Consider the following 19,726-nt stretch of genomic DNA (forward strand, 5'->3'; position numbering starts at 1 on the left):
GCAAACAGAGGGGTTGAATCATGTGTTAGTTAACACTGTGGGCTGCTGGCATAGCTTCTGCTGGTGGAGAGGGTGGGAAGAGTAGCCTGTAAGCTACTTTGTCCTTTGTGACCTCAATTGCCAACCTTAGTCTTAGAGCCCTAAATATAACACTTCCAATAATCCTGTAATCAAATCCCCAGTCAAGATCCAAGATTGCTTCTTTTCAAGTTCCTAAAGTTGTTGGTTTGCTCATTCCCCAGAAAGCCTTCCCCAGGGAGTTTGGGGAACAAAAAACCCAAAGGGACAAAATCACCTTTTATTCCTTTGATGCCTTGGTTTCCTTTTTGACCTCGTTCTCCTTGGAGACCAGGGAACCCTGGCTGTGTGTTCTGTAGGGTTCCTGTCTCAAATGCTGGATCTTCAGAAAAAAGAAACATAAAACATTGGCTCCTTATGTGAGCCTGGGCTCATTTGACCCAGCACAGCAGCTAAGTCACCAAAGCCTCGGTTCTCAAGGCTCAACAACCAGAGCAGAGACCACACCCCCCACCAAAAAAAAAAAAAAATCCAAGACAGGGTCTTGAAGTCTTGAACAAGTTCATCCTCTGTTGGCTCGATTCACTCTATTACTACTTACAGAATGTCTACCATGTTCTAGGCATTGGACCAGACACTGGGGACATAGGAATGACCAAGGCAGCTTCAGTAACTCAGCAATCCCAATGTCTGTCCCAGAGAGTCCTCTTTGGACAAAAAAGGAAATGGAGGCAAAGTGCAGTGGTCATGGGATTTAGGTTACAAAGAAACATGCTGAGCATATTTCCAGTCTTCCACTTAGAATCTAGAATCCCATACTCAAGAAGATCTACAGAGAATAAGCCCTGTGGAGGCTTTTAGCAGCCACCTTGAGGATCCATGCCTGGCTGCCCAGTTCTCAGGCTCTCAGCCCACCCCTGAGGACCAGGGAAGACTTGAAAGAGCCAATGCTTCTTCTTTAGGAGCTGCAAGATCAGAGGCTTAGGGGCTGAGAACAGTGAAGCATGGAGTGAAATGAGTACAAAGGTCAGAAGGCATCATGTAGTGTTTGGTCATTGAAATGGCCCTAGCTTGCTTGTTTCTTGATGAGCATTGTGACTGCTATGGTTGCTAAACTGTAGAGGCAGGACTCTGACTCAGAGAGGATGGGGCCTTCATCACTGCCCCTCTGTAGTTATCACGTGTCCTGTCTTAGCTGTTTCATCTGTGAAATTCGCTTTCCCTCAAAAATCATGACTGTTCTGCAGTCTGGATCACACCTGAGTCTCAAGACCAAAGAGAGAAATGAACAACTTACCAGGTGGGCCAGGTAGGCCTGGTAGGCCAGGTAGGCCTGGCAAACCGTCTTTACCAGGAAGGCCAGCTGCCCCAATTGTGGTATGACCTGGGTTTCCTTTGTCTCCTTTCAGTCCTGGAACTCCCTGGGGACCTAAGGTACCTGGCACACCTGGAAAGATAAGCCCACACAAAAATGCTAATCATGTCACCCTACTTACTCTTCAGGGGTATTCCACTCAGTGGCATAGGTTGGAAACTACCTCCAAGGGAAGAATTTGGGAAAGCATTTACCCTTCTCTTACATCAGAGTTAGGAGGGTCTTTAGGAATCACCTAACCTAAACTCTTAGGAAATTAAGGCCCAAAGACATGAGAAAACTTAGTCAAGGGCACAGAGCTTCTTCATGGCAAACCTGACAGAGAAACCTGGGTCTCTAGCCTCCCACTTCTCGATTTTGTCCAATTTGCTGCTGGGATCAGCTGTACCTCTTCTAAGTGGCTGGTTTAAAAGCACAAGTATCTTTACAGAGGAATCTCTAAGGAATTTAGAAGTTGATACCTTTAAAAGTAATGTCTGAGGTTTTCTATTTGGGACATCACTGCCTCCCAGACTCTAATATGTCTTTTCTATTTTTACTACTATAGAATGACATATGGGTATTCCTCTACAATGGCTGTTATAAGGGTACCATCAATAGGATGATGGGGCCATTTAATGCCTGAGTTATACACAGAGTACGGGTTTGGGTACAAACTTTCCTCTGGGCTTTTGTTGTCCCCTATTGGAAAACATCAACTGGGATGGCACATCCTCAGAAGAGTGACAGGGCTCTGGAAGTCCAACCCAGGCCCCTCTCACTGCTGCAAACCTCAATGAGTCTGGGATTGCCTGTTTAGCTATGGTACATTATTGAGGCCAAAGGAAAGCTTGCCACTCAGACCCTCTCCTCATATACATTAGCCTTGGGCTGGCAGTGGTGAGCTCCCTGACTACAGTCAACCTTTCCTTTGACTTTGGCTAGGTATGTACCAGACACAGAGGTATAGAAGGAGATGCTGGGCACCAGAGTGTAGAGGGGACTGATTTGTGCAGGAGGTGAGTTAGTTTGTTTTACCTGGTAAAGCTGGTAAGCCAGGTGTGCCAGAAGAGCCAGGCAGGCCCTGGATGCCTTCATCACCTTTAAGTCCTGGAAGGCCTGGCATACCAGGGTCTCCAGGATAACCTGACATTGCAATGAAAAAAAAAAAGTAGTAAGCAAACCCAGAGGAGGTCCACAAATGCCACAAAATGCTTAAGAAGAGTTACAAGAAGATGTCTTCAGTTAAAAGTGCCTTTGTTGGGCTGGCCCGGTGGTTCAGGTGGTTGGAGCGCTGTGCTCCTAACGCCGAAGTCGTCAGTTCGATTCCCACATGGGCCAGTGAGCTGCGCCCTCTACAGCTAAGATTGTGAACAACAGCTCTCCCTGGAGCTGGGCTGCTGTGAGCAGCGGAGGGCCAAAGAGAGCTGCCGTGGGCTGCTGTGAGAAGCTGACTGCCGACCCGGGACCCACTGCCTCAGCTGGCGGGAGAGCAAGGCTCATAATACCAACATGGGCCAGGGAGCTGTGTTGTACACAACTAGACTGAGAAACAACGGCTTGAACCAGAGTTGGGGGTGGGTAGGCGGAAGAAAGGGGAAAAAGAACATTAACTCAAAATGTCATATAGATTTAAAATGTAAAAGCTAATATATATATATATATATATATATATATATATATATATATATATATATATATATATATATATATATATATATATATATATATATATATATATTTAAAAAGTGCCTTTGTTGCCCTTCATAGGTCTCTCAGATGCTAATGGCCTCACGTGATGGTGGGCTTACTTGAACTAAGGCTCCAAACTCCACTAGTGTTCACCAGGGCTTGCCTTCCATGATAAGTTCTGGTAAGTACTAGGTAGTGTCTTCTACTCCTACTAGTAAATCTGTTGTAATGCCTCATTTTGGTTAAGGTGTTAAAGTCTACTGTTCATGTTATACACACATAGGTTTCTGAAACCTGGGAGTGGAACACAGAAAGCCACTGTCAACCATTAACATCTCTGCTTTAATGAGTTTGCCAGACAGGGCATGGGCCTGAGAGGATGAGAGGAGAGAGATACAGTGGTAACTTGCTTTTCTAATGTAATCCACGAGTTCTGAAATGTTCGAAAACAGCCGACAGCTAGGCCTCAGGATCTGAGTCGTGTTAGAAAACCGAAGCATTTACTTCCGGGTTTACGGCATTCATTAACCAAAATATTCGTCAATGGAGACGTTCGAAAACCGAGGTACCACTGTAATTTGTAAGACCCAGGTGGAGGAGGCACTATAGTAGAAGCCTTTTGTCAAGCAAGAAGTAGCTGGGAACAGTGGGCATCTGGATCTTTGGAGAAGGCAATGGGAAGAGTTGGGCACACACAGTAACCAAAACAAGGAGAGATGAAGACAAATTCAAAATGTCATACTGCTGAGGGCTGTCAACCACTTGCTCCCCTAGCAAAAGTTACTTTTCCAATTCCAGTGAAATTGTTAAGCTCCAGCATGCATGGGATTGTGTAGATGAGACCCTCGTGTCCCATAATATCGGGCTGAAGTCAGCCTATCTGGGGAGGATATCAATCCTTCCCTAAGCATCACTAGAGAAAACATTTTTAGCAAATTCAGGCCCAGGCCAAGCCAAATCGTAGTCTTGGTGGACCCAATACAAAAATGGAGTGCAGGCTGTGGTTTCTTTCCCCAAGAGGTTAGCTTCATTCCCCAAGTTCAGGACCAATGAGGGGCCCTTGGAGTGTTGGGTTCAGCAGTAATCCAGTGGCTGACAAAGCATTCTTTTAACAATTACAGAGGATATAGAATTTAACTCCCTATCTTTTCTTCTCCACTCAAATCAAAGAAAAGTTGCACCTGAGATCACAGCACCATCTGTATCAAGGAAAACATCTGTGCCTGGCAGACCAATGCCACCTTTTTCGCCCTGCAAAGATTAAATACATTAAACATAAACATTTCCGTGACCCCATTACCCAAGATCTATGTGTCCTCAAAGCCATTCCCCAGAAAAATGAAAGATTCCTCCTTTTTATAACCCCTGATTTCCAGGGCCAACTAGTCCATAGGTTAATTTCAAAGTCCTATTAATTTAAGATGAAAGCAACGCAAGGCAGACCAGAGGCCTGACACTCAATTGCAAACCTGTCAAGGACAAGGGATCCCAATTTTATTTTGCAACCTGACTCCAGGACAATGTGCTTTTGGGCTTGAGAAACATATCACAGGAATAGACAACATGGTTGTACCCAGGAGGTGCTAAGGAGGGAGCAGAGTTTTAACTTTCTTCCTACTCTCAGCAGGCCTGGGACTCTGCTACTGTCACTGCCTTTGTTAGTGGATGATGCCAGGCAGAGAAGTCAAAAGAGTCCTAATTCACCAAAAAGAGGGACTCGGTTACCAAAATCAGATTCGGTGGCATATCCAGGGTGGGGTAGTGGGAGTTGTCTGCCCCAGGTGCAGGCAATAAGGGGATGCATTGTTTGTAGAGAATTTAAGAACAGTAATGAAACTGAAAAGTTGGCAATTCTAAGTAATGTCAATAACAAAATATTCCTCCTTGTAGGGATAGATTTGTTCCCACAGCCCACCCCTTTAGTCTACCACTGATCAAGTGATATCTAAAGAATGTTCATCAGCTTTGTGTGTTCAAAGTAGGATGCATACATTTCATGTGAAAAGAGTGACATTTAAAATGTCAAAATATTAAAAAAACAAAAAACAAAAAATCTTCATCTCATAGACAGGCATTTGTTATGGTCTGAATGTTTGTGCCCCCCCCCCCCAATTCATGTTGAAAACCTAATGCCCAAGGTGATGGTATTAGGAGGTAGGGTCTTTGGGAGTTGACTGGGTCATGAGGGCAGAGCCCCCACGATTGGGATCAGTGCCCTAATAAAAGAAGACTGAGAGAGCTAGTTCGCCCTTTCCACCAAGTAAGGACACAGCAAGAAGCAAGCAGTTGGCAAGCTGGAAGAGGGCCTTCACCAGAACCCAACCATACTGGCGCCCTCATCTCAGACGTTCAATCTCCAAAACTGTGAGCAATAAATTTCTGTTGTTTATAAGCCATCAGTCTGCAATGTTTTGTTATAGTAGCTCAAACGGACTAAACAACACCTATGGTGATTCTTCACCCTTCCATCTTCTTGATCCTGGATTTTCACCTCCCTACAATATTACCTTAATTCCTGGCAATCCATTAAGCCCAGGGAAACCTGAGGACCCCTTCTTGCCCTGTGAAAGAAACATATTTACAACTAAGAGCATTAAGAGGGGCTGGTTTTTGGGTTAGGCCCGGGGAAATGACACAGGGATCTTGGGGGGCATGTGTGGATTCAACCCAACTCTGGAATTTGTAAAATGTTTCAGAAGGCAATATGGCACACTAGGTCACCAACTTGCATGTTAGGAGGTACAAGGGCCACAAGGCTAGAGATGAATACAAGCGGGCTGGCCTTGCTAGGCCCTGATAACATGTTAAAAAGTGGCTGTGTCATAGCATGGCATGGCATAGCGCCAGACTTAACACTGGATACTCATCTTCTTGGCTGCAAACAGAAGAAGAGAGTGGCTGAGATCATGCCAATCAAAGGGAGGTAGACAAATTGCATTACAAACAGTGTCTCCCTTTGGACTGATGGCCATAATCAGTAAAGCAATGGGACCTTTTGATTCAGATTTTATACACCAAAGCTTTAATGATATTCACCAAAATACCTGACTCCCTGGAGGGCCTGGGACTCCTTCTGAACCCATGGGACCCTGTAAAGAGAATAGAGGCATCTTAGAAAGATTAATAGCCCACACTAGAAAAAGCCACTAGACTTACATAACAAAGCTATCCAACTAAATTCAGGATTTAGCGGCTCCTAAAATCAGGTAAGAGAATGTTCCTAGACCTAGCTTAATGACTTCTTTCTAAACACTAATCCATCAGGCTGAATAGCCACACAGAGCATTTTTAAAGAGCTAAATAAATGGAAACATTTTAAGTACTAGGTGGAATTTGGTAGACAGGCTGGGTGGTATTACACTTAGACTGCATTAGTTCCAAGTCATGAGATTTTTAAATAGATCGTGGAAGGGCCACTAGTCTCTCACCCCAAATGAATTGTTTGTTGGTGATTATGGGTTTTTCAAGACAAGAGAGTAGGTAAAAGCAGAGAAAGAAATGGCAGGGAAATGGATGAACATTTCTGAGTACTCAAAAGACTCTTTAACAAGCTTCATGACCAAACTAAAAACACAATTCTCTAAAATGTTACTTCTTTAAGGCTAAGGTCAGCCAATTGCTTACAGCCTAGCAGCCAGGTGTCTGAAGCTAGGGATCAGAGAGGCTAACAGTTAATTTTTTCCACTTGAAGTAAGATTATTATTGGAAACTTTCACTCCAAATATCACTATGGTCTAGAACTTTCCAGGCTTGTTTCTGTTCCACAAAGATTGCACTTGGACCTCTTTCTTCCATTCATGAAATGCCCACCTTCCCTCAGGATAGAATGGAATGAAAGTGAGACAACACTCACATAATTATTTAGCTCAAAAGATAATTATACATGAAGACAAGGAAAGAAATAGGCTGAGGACTCATCTAGTGTAAGGGGTACATCACTTCTTATTCAAGAGAGCCACTAAGTCAAGGGAATGGGGCAAAGTGGAGAGAAGGAAGTCTTAGGGACAAGCTAGAAGTTGGAGGAAGAGAAACAAGAGAGGCTTAAGTGGCCATCATGTTACATAACATAAAGATGCCAACAGGGAATAAAATAAACCAGGTGACTTAACAGACCCAGGCAAGCAACATTTCAGGATCTTACCCTAGGTCCTGGCAGACCAGGGATTCCCTTTTCTCCTTTTTCTCCAGCAGTTCCAAATCCCTATAGGAAAGAAAAAGAAACCATAAGATATAACATTCATTTCCTCATAGGTCTCCTAACTCAATCCAAAGCAAGTAGGTAATTTCAAACCAGCCCCAGTGTCCCACTGGGGAGGCTTACCATGCTGAGTCTGTTGTCACTTCTTGAGATGTACATAGGGCCTGAATATAATTTGGACTATTCATTTAAGGTTCCCTTTTGGTTCCAGAAATAATATCTTCTCCCCCAAATACTATTACATGTAGTTATAGCAACATGGACTAACAGCATAGAAATAATGAAATATCTGACCTCATTGACTTTGCATATGGGGAGACTAACACTCAGAAGGGCCAAGCATCCTTTTCATAAGAACGGGCTGCCTTCCACCATCTAGGAGCTTGGTTCTTTGACCCACAAATGGAGAATTGTGTTAATCCTTGAGGGTCATTATTAGAGGAGGGAGCATTTGCCCTTTGGAGATATGATGGCTGCAATATCATCCTCAGTGGGAAGGAGTTTTTCTATCTTGGTCTAGAATCCTTCAGGCCCTAGGAGCATTCCAAAGGGGACTGTGACATGGTCTCCAACCCCTCTTGCCCTGCTTACAGTAGGTGAGAGCCTACAGACCTCATGACTTACAACCCTCATGGACATGACTTTGGGATTCTCTATGAAGAAGCCAAAATCCAAAAAGCAGAGTGAGTGAGAAAGAGTTTTCTCTCCTCTGGGTCCAAGGCAAGCATATTCTGGGCCCCTGAGGTACAGAAGAGTTCATTACCTAAGTGGATAAAGTCTTTCACAGCAAACGGAATCGAGGCCATTTTGTAGTTATTGTTTAAATTTTGACTTTCTGGAACATAGATTTTGGCAAACAACATTTAGGTCTATTGTGAGAGTAAAGGAGGAAGTGAAGCTTTCTTACATGTAAGTTTGTGATAGATGCTACATGCCACTGTGGCACATTACCTGTTGTCCTCTTGGTATGACTTGGCTCAGCTTGCTGTGAAAGCACTGCTCCAATCCCATTTGCAGTTTTTATTTCCTCTTATATACCCAGAGCATTCCCATGGGCACTGAAAACTGGCTTGAATAGCCCTTGGCTTTCTAGGGCCAAAGAGGTTTTTTTTTGTTTGTTTTTTGTTTTTAATGTTGGTGGTTTTATTGTCTTTTTGTTGGGGGAGAATATTTGTCTGTGAAGGGTCTGATTCAAAGCAAGCTTTGGTTTCTATTTGCTTTTCTTTACATCTATAGCTGTGTGTCAAGTAGCTGAGAACTCATGCCAAATAGGATTTCTGTTTGAAAGGCCTGTGGATGAAACTGAATGCAAAGTTATTTGAAATCTTCATTGTGTATCTCAAATCGGAAACCAAGGCATGCTGCCACCTGGTGGAATGTGTCTATTGGCCTCTGAAGTCACACACTTCATGCAACCTTCCTGGCCTGCCCATGGAAGCTCTGGCAGCCCATGTTGCCCCAAACTCTTAAAGCGCTAAGATGAGTTATATGTGAAAGTTTGTAAGCAGAAGGCCTATATCACACTCCTGTCTCCATCAAGACACATCACTGCAGGCTGAACACGTACAAGGTGGTCCAATACATCGTTGATGAATGAAATGGAATAATGACCCAGAGACCAAAACTGTTACAAAGGGTCAAGGAAAGAATGTCCACGAACTGTCTCGTGCCACCCACCTATCTTCCCACAGTTGTAAAGACAAAGGGGCCTTGTCTCCCTTCAGAAAACAGAAAGAGCCGCTGGACTCTTGCTTTCTCAGAGAGAGGGTCTGAGAACTTGCGCTACAATGTGAACAAAAATAAGTGCACAAAAAGGTTAAAAAGGAAAAAAACAACATTAAAGACAGTAATTTGTGAGTATGGGTTAAAGCCAATAAGAAATACAACTTGGCAAGATATTGGGCTGTGGGCTCGGCTTGTCTCCTAGCACAGGGAGGCACCATACAGGGCCCTGATGTTCTCGCAAGATGTCCTGGGACCCGGCCCTGTCACAAATAGACCTTGTCATGAGCTGTCCTGTGCTCTCTGCTCCCTTCTTACCCATGGCCAGGAAAGCCTCATCAGAGCACTAGCTTGGCTGTTTACAAGCCCATTTCCCAGGGCCCTGGTCTTCTGGTATTTTTGGTTCAAAGATATTAATGACTTGGCAAATAACTCAACTTCAGTCACTTGGCCAGGAGTAAGGGGGAATGACACAGTCACTGAGGCAGGGTGAGGAGGGTGGTGCTAGAAAAAGATAAGCGGAGTTATAAAAATAGTCATGGGGATGTAAAGTACGGCATAGGGAATATAGTCAATAATGTAGTAATAACTCTGTATGGTGACAATGGGTACTAGATATCGCTGTGATCACTTCGTAAGGTATACACACATCTAAGCATATGTTGTGCACCTGAAACTAATATAACATTGTATGGTAACTATAATTAAAAACTAAATATAAAAAATAAATAAAAATTAAACATCATTAAGAAAGAAAGAAAGAAAGAAAGGAAGGAAGGAAGGAAGGAAGGAAGGAAGGAAGGAAGGAAGAAAGAAAGAAAGAAAGAAAGAAAGAAAGAAAGAAAGAAAGAAAGAAAGAAAGAAAGAAAGAAAGAAAGAAAGGAAGAAAGAAAGAAAGAAAAAGAAAAAGAGAAAAATAAAGAGGCAAGCTGCAAACACTAGGCTGCAACCAGAGGGTGTCAGGCCCCACTCTCGAGCAAGAGACATTGTGGCCACGGGTCCTCAGAGGCACGCTCTTCTGAGAGGCAGGCCACTACACTGTCACACACTGCTCACGCTTGTCCCCCAACCCAAACGGCTCCCCACAGCCCGGCCCAGTGAAGACAATGGACATGGCTAGACCCCTCTCCACAGCAAGGGCAGCTTCTCTAACTGAGGCAGTCAGGAGGGAGGCTGAAGCATGAAAAGGGGAGTGAGGCCATGGGGGAGGAGGTGGGGAGGGATTTGTGGTGATATTTTGGAAGCTACACCGCAGAAATCTGTTCTACTTGGCACTGCAAGGGTGACTTGAGATTTGAAACTTTAGAGGTTAGGAAGTCTTTCTCAACTCTGGCCATGTCACACTGCTGCTATTGCCCCGCAGCCGCCAGGGTTCAGGGCCCAGCCTAAGTCTGGCAAGCGGGCTGCTCCTCCAAAGGACCTACCTGAAGTGCCTGCAAAGCCTGGTGCTCGACCAAAGGAGAACCCCACCTGCCCAGTAGCTGCCTCAGATCCACTCAATAGGTACCTCAGGATTTGCCAGTTTCTTCTCTTCTCTCTCCCCTCATCTCTTCCATTTTGCCTTACCCTGTGTTTGTTGGTCCCTTAGACAGAAGGCACACAGGTATTGATTCTCTCTGACAGTCTCTATGAGAGTACCTGTTGCCCACAAGTGTGAGTGTGCTCCTAGGGATAATGGGGTGAATGTGTGAAGTTGGGACTGAGCCAGAAAATCGGGGATGTTTGATCACTGCAGAGGGGGCAAGAGAAAGAAGGTGAGGCCTAAATCTGTCAGGTTAGCCACTTGTCAGCAGCTCCTGCAAAGGTTTAGGCTCAGATGAAAAGGCAACAAATGGTTAAAAGGAACATTTTGAATTCCCTGGAGATTTTCATCCTCAGCATTGCCTTGTTTCTCAGTGAGTGTGGATAATTGAAAGCTGATGTGAAGGCTTTGGTTTTGAGAAATGTGTTTCCTCTGAAAAGCCCAGAGTATCTGAAACACATTATCACCTTTCTTCTCTCAACTTTTCTGTCAGAAGGCACATAAGGTATCTTGGAATGTTCCCATTAAGCAGATAGAGATGTTAGTAGTGAAGGAGTTACGTGACTTGGCCAGGGTCGCACATCAAATTTATGCCGAAGTGGGCTGAGAACTCTGGTTTCTTGATTCCCACTGTCATGCGGGAGACCCTGCTCGCTGCGCCATTTGTCGTGCTGGGTGTCATGCTGTGTCTCTGCTCCCACTCCCTGCACAAGAACACAGGTGTCGTGCGGGACGGCCTGTGGGGTCTCTACTCCCGCTCCCCACATAAGAACACAGGATATGGTGAGGCCCAAAAGGAACACCCACGGAGCCATAGGTAGGGGAGTCATACCACTGTGGTCTCACTGGAGGCTGGGTTCACACAACGTGCAACCTGCTGTCCGCTTTTCTGCCAACCGACCAACAACTCTCCTCCACTCTTCTCGACTCTGCTCTTCTTCCCTCCGTAGCCACAGCAGTTATATTAGCGGCCAATGTCTCAATGGTTACAGCTGACGGCCAACTAGCCACAGCTGATGGCCATCTACCACCCGAGCCAGGACCCCTCCATATGAGGCTGAGAGCCTGGAAACTGCTCTCTGGGGCTCTGTCCCCACACCCACCCTCTGAAAACGTGCTGTTCTATATAAAGGGAAATTTTTTTTCCAGCTTGGATGTCTTTACTGGGGCTTCTGTTTTTCAGCCCTCACTGTGAAACACTGGAAATGCTGAGCTTCAAACGGTATTGCAATTTATCATCTGGCATTGTTGTCAGCCGATCTTTCTTTCTTTTACAGGACAAAAGGAAGCGGGGTGAAATTGCAGCAAGGGGAATCCTTTGAGGTAAAACTGGGAAGAGAATGGGAGGGAGTGAGGGAGGGAGAGAAGAAGGGTGCGTGAGCCGGTGAACCCACTAATGCCAGAGATCATAAAATCTACCACCGTATTGACAAGAATGAACCTGGACTGTAGGGGGCAGTATGGTATGGGGGAAAGCCCTGAATTAGCTAGCATTCAAGGAAGCTGAATTTCAGTCTCAGTTCTGATAATAACTTGCTGTGTAATTTTGGACAATCTTCTTCATCCATTCAGGCCATGGTTTCCTCACAAGTACAAGGAGATAAGCCCAACCCACCTTGCTTTCCTCACTGGCATGATGTGAGGTAATTAGAAGCAATGTGAAATGCTCACAAAGGAAGGTACAAACCATCTTCCTCAACCCACTTGCAAAGTACTTTATATCTGTGCTGCCCAATAGAAACATTACGTGAGCTACTATGTTATAGCCACATTAAAAAGGAAAATAAACATTTGAGATTATTTTAATAACATTTTATTTAACCCACTATATCATAACTATTGTCATTTCAACATTGACATAAAATTGTTAATGAGATATTTTAGATTTTTTTCCCCCTCATACTTTTTACAATCTGGTGTGTATTTCACACTTACAGCACATCTTCTTTCAGACTAGCCATACTTCAAGGGATTGGTAGCCATATGTGGCTGGTGGTTATTATATTTGACAGTACAGCTTTACACTTTGTAAAGAAACATGTACATTGAGAGCTGGGCCTCAAAACAGTAGATATGACCACTGCTATATTCCAGATATACAGAGAGGTTCAGAAACTTCAAAAATTCCCAGAGCTGGAGCTCGTTCTGAAATCCAGGTGTCCTAGCTCCAACATCAGGGTCCTCTTCCTTTCTGATTCATTAGATTCTGAGCTTATTAAAACCAAGGGCATTGAACAGATGATTCTCTGTTCCCCTGTGTTTCTACAGAGTAAAAGGGATCACCATAGAAGCAACCTGTGCCACTGGCTCTGCTGATTCTGTTTTCTGGCCACTTGGAGAGAAGCAAAGTGTTTCAAAGAACTGTAGAGAAGCACTAGAGTCATCTATCCCCACTTTGCCAGCAAGCAGGGGCCGGTCCAGTCATCTTTGATTCATTCATTTCCCTCCCTACTCCTATACCCAATCTGTGAAAATCTGTCAGCTCCTCTTTCAAAACACATCTTGTGATTTAAGAAACGTATCAACCAGATGTAATATGTGGGTCTTGTTTGGATTCTGATTCCAATAAGGCAATTATAAAAATTATGTTTATGAGACAATCATAAATCTGAATTTTGACTTAACAGATATTAAGTAATTACTAATAATTAGTTAGTGATGATGACATTGTCACTATGTTTTTTAAAAGCCCTTATCTCACAGAAATACTGAAGTATTTATAATGAAATGATATGTCTGTTATTTGCTTCAGATTGGTCATGAGTTACTAATTATTGATGCTGAGTGATAGATACACAGGGGTATCATTATGCCATTCTCTCTACTCTGTATATGTTTGAAACGTTCCATAATAAAAAGTTTAAACTTTTTATATTTTGAATCCATGTGCTTCTCTCCATTTCCCTTGTTATCTCCTTAGTTCAAGCCACCACCATCTTTCACCTGGACTTTTGCAGTAGCCTCTGTTTGCACCCCCTCCTACATTCTCTACTCCCCCTGCCTCCCCACCCCCCACCACCAGAGTGATCTTAACAATACACGTCAGAGCCTTCTAATGACTCCCTACTATGTTTAACATAAAAGCTACATTTGACCTACAAAAGTCTCTATGATCTGACTCCTCTCTGTCTGGTTCTTGGCCTTGCTCACTCTGTTCCCACTCATTCACCTTCCTGTTGTTCCTCAAAAGCTCTGAGCTTTCTTTCAAACTCAGAGTCTTGGCACTTATGGTTCTCTCAGCCAGAAAGAATCATCCTGCTCCTCACATGACTTGCTCCCTCATAATATGCACTTCTTCAGTGAGGCCCTTCTTGACCACTGTCCCAAGTAGCCCACTCCATTCCCCATCCACACTCCATCACTTTAACTTTTTAAAAAAATCTTCTATGTATCTCTCACCACTATGAACTTGTTCTTGATTCCTTTTGTTTACTCATTTATTGTCTGTCTTTTCCCTCACTCCCCCATTAGAATGTACTCTCCTCAAGGACAGGGACTTCTACTTATTGGACTGTTATTTACTCTTGTAGTCTCAGAGTCCAGCAGAATGCCTAGCACATAGGGGCCCTCAAAAGGTATTTGTTGAGTGAAAAAAACTAAGATAGAAGGGCAGATAGGAAAAGTAAAGATAGGATTACTAAGATTAACTACCTTTTACTGAACAACTGATAAGTGCCAGCATGTGCTACGTCCTTCATTAGCTTAAGAAACTTGTCCAAGTTTCATTCAGTTAAGAAACTTGTCCAAGGTCACATTGCTAGAAACTGCTGAAACTGAAAGTCAAGCCTAGATCTGTTTTAATTCTAGAGCTTCAGCTGATAACCTCTAAAACATATTAACTCATGAAAAACCATGCTAATGTCCCAATGTGTTCAAGAACCAAGAACATTTCAAATGCTTCAAGTAACAAAGATGCTGGAATCCTCTACAATAACCATAGGAAGAGGTCTTCCTGTTAGCCTTCTATTGCTATAGCTTTTGTCCAATCAGATCCTTGAATACATGTTGACCAAATGTGGAGACTTACCGGGAGACCTGGAGGGCCACTTGTTCCTGGCAAACCATGAAACCCTGGTTCTCCCTGGAAAAAAAAACAACAAGCAAAGCTTAGTGAGTAGCAGCAGGAAGCAGTGAATATAAAGAAGATGGCTGGGCTGTGGGGAACCAATGGAATATCAGGATTGGGACACCGAAAGGTGGTGTAGATTCCCCAGGCTCCCCAGATTTCCCCAGAGAAAAACAATTAACTGCACCAGGATGTCTTAGTTGCGGGAGCCCTCTGTATTGTGCAAAAAACCAAGGCCCATGGCAGGGAAATAAAACTGTCTAAAATAGTTTCAAATTCCAAGGATAATTGGGAGATAGAAAGTTTGATCATCTCCTTTCTTTCTAGTGGAAGAAGCTTTTCAGTGTGATTTCCTATCGCAAATTATAGGCTGCAAAGAAATCAATGGTTTTGGAAAAAGGGTGACACTACAATTTGGATAGGGACAGAACACTTTAATCTGTCTCTCCCTGATATGCTAATTTTCCCCAATGTGCCATGGAAGGCTCCCTAAGGTTTGGGAATGATCAAGGATGCAGACAATCTTTCATGTGCTCCCAAACTGTTTCCAATCAATGATTACTTCCTGTAAACCTGGAAGGGGCTTGGAGCTATTGCCTCCTCAAAGACAAAGTTAAAGAAATGGAACTAAACACCTTGCCCTACCTGTCCCTTGACCACAGGCACAGAATCACAAAACTTAAGGAATCCCAGGAAGGAAGGAAATGCAAGTTACTGAAAGATATCTGCACACCTTAACAGCATACAGCCATTCAAATACAACCACATGCACACACTCACATCAAAATACAGATTGTAAAATATCTTGGTTAAACATGTCTACAACTTTAGCCTTGATAGTTCAGATCAGGTGAATTAGGTCGGGCATCTATTGCCACTTGGTGACAGTATATCCTTTTGGCAGTGTCAAGTTTTGATGTCAAATAACTGTTTTAAAAAGATAACTCAAAAAGTAACCATTTATATCCTATGTGTTCTGTCACAGTGCTTTGGGGACAACATAAATATTGAGAAAGTTGGGAGTTAGGAGGGAAAAAACCCCAAGTATTTAATATTTGTTTTAAGCTATTTAGCATCTTGATAATTGAATCTACAAAATTGAAACACAGAAAGTATCACTCAAATGAATACTCAGAAACCCAGGCACACTCATATCCACACATCAAAAACAAAACAAAACAAAACAAACATACAAACCAACAAAAACAGATGTTTTAGAAAGCCTTTCACAAGGGACAAAACAAAGAATGTTTTAACCTTTACTTTCGAACAAAAATCCATTGTTCAGAACCCTCCATCCTTCCAGTATAGTCTGGTTATTAGAGTTGAACTTTTGGTATTAATAGGAAAAGGCTCATTAACTTTTCCTGTTCTCAAATGTTCACTACCTTAGAGCCTTTCTTTCCTTTGGGGATTCCCATAAACTCCAGTTCTCCGGTAGATGGTGGGGGTCCTGCAGGGCCGGGGAGGCCAACATCCCCCTGTAAGATCAAATGGAGCATTAAGCAAAACAGAAGACACACAGACCATTTCTCCAACGGGTAGGTTTATCCTCTGCATGTAATTTACAAATAAACTGTCCATTACTTTGGCCTATTCACCCTCACCTTGCATCATTAAGGAAAAAAATTATCAGTGCCAAAGGGTGAGAAGAATTATAAACCTGTCCAAATACATTTTGTACCAGCACTGCCGAGGCAGGAAGGAAGATAGATGGAAAAAAACCACTGGTTCATGGCTGCCATGATCATGCATGAAGGGTATTTACAAAAGAACAAAAAAAAAGACTCTAATTGGCTCAATCATTGCCAAGAGCATAAGCAGAGACAGTGAAGTCCATGCTGGAACATTGGAAGCTGGATTTGCTCCTTGAAGGCAGTGCAATCTACAAGAGACAGCATGAAGAGTGGGGAGAACAAGCTCCCAGTCTACCTTGAGGCTCCCAAATCACTACACAGTTTGTACACAGGGAAATAGGAGAATGAGGGAAGGGAAATAAAAGACAATGGTAAAAGAGCAGTTTAGGAGGAGAGAGAGAGAAGAGATAGAGAGAGAAGGAGGAGGAGGAGGAAGAGGAAGGATGGAGGTAAGAGGAAAAGCAGAGAAAAGGAAAAGGAAGATGACACAGTATACAAAAGACCAGGGAAATACCCATGTAGAAGGAAGAGGAAATATATTTTGAGAGGGTCTTTGTAAGACATATACACTTCACAGTAGGAAGGAGGAAGACTACAATATTTTGAAGGAGAAAGACCACGATAGTCTATGCGTGGCATGTGCACATTCAGCCCTCAAGGTACCCCCACCAGAGGATCCACGTGAGGTGGGAAATGCTCATTTCCCAAGGCAAAGATCCAGATACCCTTACACAAGCAGGCACATGGGTGCAGACAGAGATGTTTCTTGGAGCATATGGAATGCAGATTGTATTGTGCAAAACCTATTTACCTTGTCTCCTTTCTCTCCTTGGAAGCCTAACCCCATATTCCCCTGGGGCATGGGGTATAGGGAGAAAAAAACAAAATTGATTACTAACAAGCTTTAGGAACTTCAATTGGAATTCAGTCTTTTTACCAGAAAGTACATTTAACCAGACCAGACTATCTCTGGGGAAACTAGAGTACTTAGTAGTAGGAGGCCAAATGCTCAAAGACAACATATACTTACATCAAGACCAGGTAGACCAGGGGGGCCTGGAGAACCCTATATTAAAAATGAAAGGAAAAAGTTAGCACTTGTTAGTTTCAGCCAAAAAGAACCTGGGCTTGTCGAGAATCACCGGGGTAAGACCCCACTGCCTTAGTTGTAAGCCTGGCTTTCGTGCATCAAATTCTAGCTCCATCTCCCCGGTTCCTATTTCATCTCCTTTGAAATCTCCCAAATTGATCTGACAGCTACATTCATGCTAAGGTAGTGAAGATTTCACTTGTGATTCCTTCCAAAAGGCCAGGAAATAAAAAAATGATGACCTTTGCTGAAGCTAAACCAAAGTAACCAGTGGTGGGATTTCATGCACCGGAGAGAGAAGAATCTGGGGCAGGGCTTTCCCAGAACTACACAGATGACTGGCTATGCTCTTCCTATAACCAGTGATGGCAAGTAGGTTTGATATCAGAAAGATAGGTAGGTAGAGCTCTCCAAGGTGCAGTGTTAAGAAGGATTTTGAAGCTTCTGTGCTCAGGGCAGGTGATGGTGGTGGTGGTATGACTAATTAGCAATGTCTGTCATGGATGAGGGGAGTGGACGGTAGCAATAGAGGTGCCAGGTATCTGCCATCTCTGGGTTATAGTTTAGGTTGAGCTAGACTAGGAGGTTTTGGAGGCACAGAGTGAATTGTCAGAAAGACTCTAATAAATAAAGACACCACATAGCTCTTTACAAGAGCATGCTTCATTTTAATCCTCCAAGAATGGAAGTTGTCTTTCTCCACTAGGCGGGCCTGCATTTACATAGACATTACACTAAACCCATGGCCTGGTGCGGAAAGCATTTATGTGAATTCTATGATCAGATGGTAGACTTAAGTTACTTACTTGCAATCCTGGTGATCCTATGGGTCCTATAGCTCCAGGAGACCCAGGTGGTCCTTGTGGGCCCTAGAGAGGCAAGTTTTTAGCAAGGTCAAAAAAATCAAGGCAGTTTCTCAAGGAAAAGGAAAATATATGTCCACAAGAATGTTCATAGCAACTTTATTCATAATAGCAAAAAACTGGAAATGTCCCAGGTGTCCATTGATACAAGGATTGATTAAAGAACCATGATACCTCCACACAGTGCAATAAATGCTTAACAATAAAAATTAACAAACTACTGATATGTGAAACAATGCGGATGAATCTCAAAAACATTGCTAAGTGAAAGAAGCCAGACCCTGAAGGCTACATATTGTATTATTCCCTTTATATGACGTTTTAGAATAGGAAAACCTGATCTAGGGTGGAAAAAATCATCAGACTAGTGGTTGCCTTTGGGGTGATGTGGGGGCAGGAAATGAATAGAAAAGGGAAGGAAGGAACTTTCTGAGGTGATGGAAATGTTCTATACCTTAAGAGGGGTTTGGGTTACACAAGAGTGTGCATTTGTCAAAACACAGCAAATGCACACTTAAGATTTGTGTATTTTGTGTAAATTTTACATAAAAAGAAAAATAATAAACGAATTTTGCAGTCTAGCTAATAATAGGCATGCTATAGTATTTAGGGGTAAGAGTACTGTTTTCTGCAATTTAATTTAAAATGCATACAATTAAATGGATTGGGTGGATACAGATTGATAGAAGTGGGTTTAAACAAATACAGTAATGTATTAATGGTATTGGTGTTCAGTGCAAAATTTGTTCAACTTTGCTTTATATTTGAAAATTTTTCATATTAAAGTGATGTAAAAGACAAAAACTTAAAAGAGAAAGCAAAACAGTTATGTTAATATCAGATAAAGTAGACTTTAAGACAAATAATATTACCAGAGAGAAAGACGGGGGCATTTCGTAATGATAAATAGGTCAATTCATCAAGAAGACATAACAATCTTAATTGTGTTTGCACCTAATAGCAGAGCTTCAAAATACATAAAACAAAAACTGATAGAACTACAAGGAGAAAGAAACAAATCCACAATTATAGTTGAAGATTTTAACATCTCTCCCTCAGTAATTAATAGAACAACTAGACAAAAAAGTGTATCAGTAAGGGCACAGTAGATCCAAACAACCTTGACTTAATGGATGTATTTTAGATCACTCTACCCCAAACCAACTGAATACATATTCTCTTCAAGTCATGTGGCACATTCACCAAGATAGTTCCATATATGCTGGGCCATAAAACAAACCTCAACAAATTTAACAAGATTGAAGTCATACAGAGTATGCACTCCAACTACAATGAAATCAAACTAGAAATCAATAGCAGGAAGATATGTGGAAAGTTTTAAACAACATACATCTGAAAGGAAAAATCAGAAGGGAGACTAGAAGATATTTGAATTGAATGATAACAATGACAATATTAAAAACAAGACAATGAAATCTAAAGAGGAAGATTGCATGGGGGAAATGCATGGCCCAATTAAAATTGGGAGAAGTAATAAGGTGGTATGTGCTTAGGGATGGAGAGACTAAGTGGAATCATGACAGACAGAAGGAAGAGAAAGTAG

At 42.7% G+C, this 19,726-nt stretch overlaps 1 protein-coding gene across 2 annotated transcripts in view; it reads right to left on the reverse strand.

Annotated features, from left to right (window-relative positions):
- The window catches only part of COL4A6 (collagen type IV alpha 6 chain), a 338,573-nt gene that overhangs the window by 36,377 nt on the left and 282,470 nt on the right, over nucleotides 1–19,726 (reverse strand). For both annotated transcript variants that reach the window (XM_088795018.1, XM_088795017.1), the window contains exons 9-20: nucleotides 18,106–18,168; nucleotides 17,240–17,275; nucleotides 17,021–17,062; nucleotides 15,961–16,053; nucleotides 14,534–14,587; nucleotides 7,206–7,265; nucleotides 6,109–6,153; nucleotides 5,572–5,625; nucleotides 4,246–4,315; nucleotides 2,411–2,518; nucleotides 1,316–1,465; nucleotides 296–400 (exon numbers count right to left, since the gene is read on the reverse strand). In XM_088795018.1, the coding sequence (XP_088651144.1) occupies nucleotides 296–400; nucleotides 1,316–1,465; nucleotides 2,411–2,518; nucleotides 4,246–4,315; nucleotides 5,572–5,625; nucleotides 6,109–6,153; nucleotides 7,206–7,265; nucleotides 14,534–14,587; nucleotides 15,961–16,053; nucleotides 17,021–17,062; nucleotides 17,240–17,275; nucleotides 18,106–18,168 (880 nt within the window). The remainder of the gene's footprint in view (nucleotides 1–295; nucleotides 401–1,315; nucleotides 1,466–2,410; nucleotides 2,519–4,245; nucleotides 4,316–5,571; nucleotides 5,626–6,108; nucleotides 6,154–7,205; nucleotides 7,266–14,533; nucleotides 14,588–15,960; nucleotides 16,054–17,020; nucleotides 17,063–17,239; nucleotides 17,276–18,105; nucleotides 18,169–19,726) is intronic.

This window comes from Rhinolophus sinicus, chromosome 18, assembly GCF_057876585.1.
Source record: "Rhinolophus sinicus isolate RSI-liver-muscle chromosome 18, RSI-T2T, whole genome shotgun sequence".
Classification (NCBI taxonomy): Eukaryota; Metazoa; Chordata; class Mammalia; order Chiroptera; family Rhinolophidae; genus Rhinolophus; species Rhinolophus sinicus.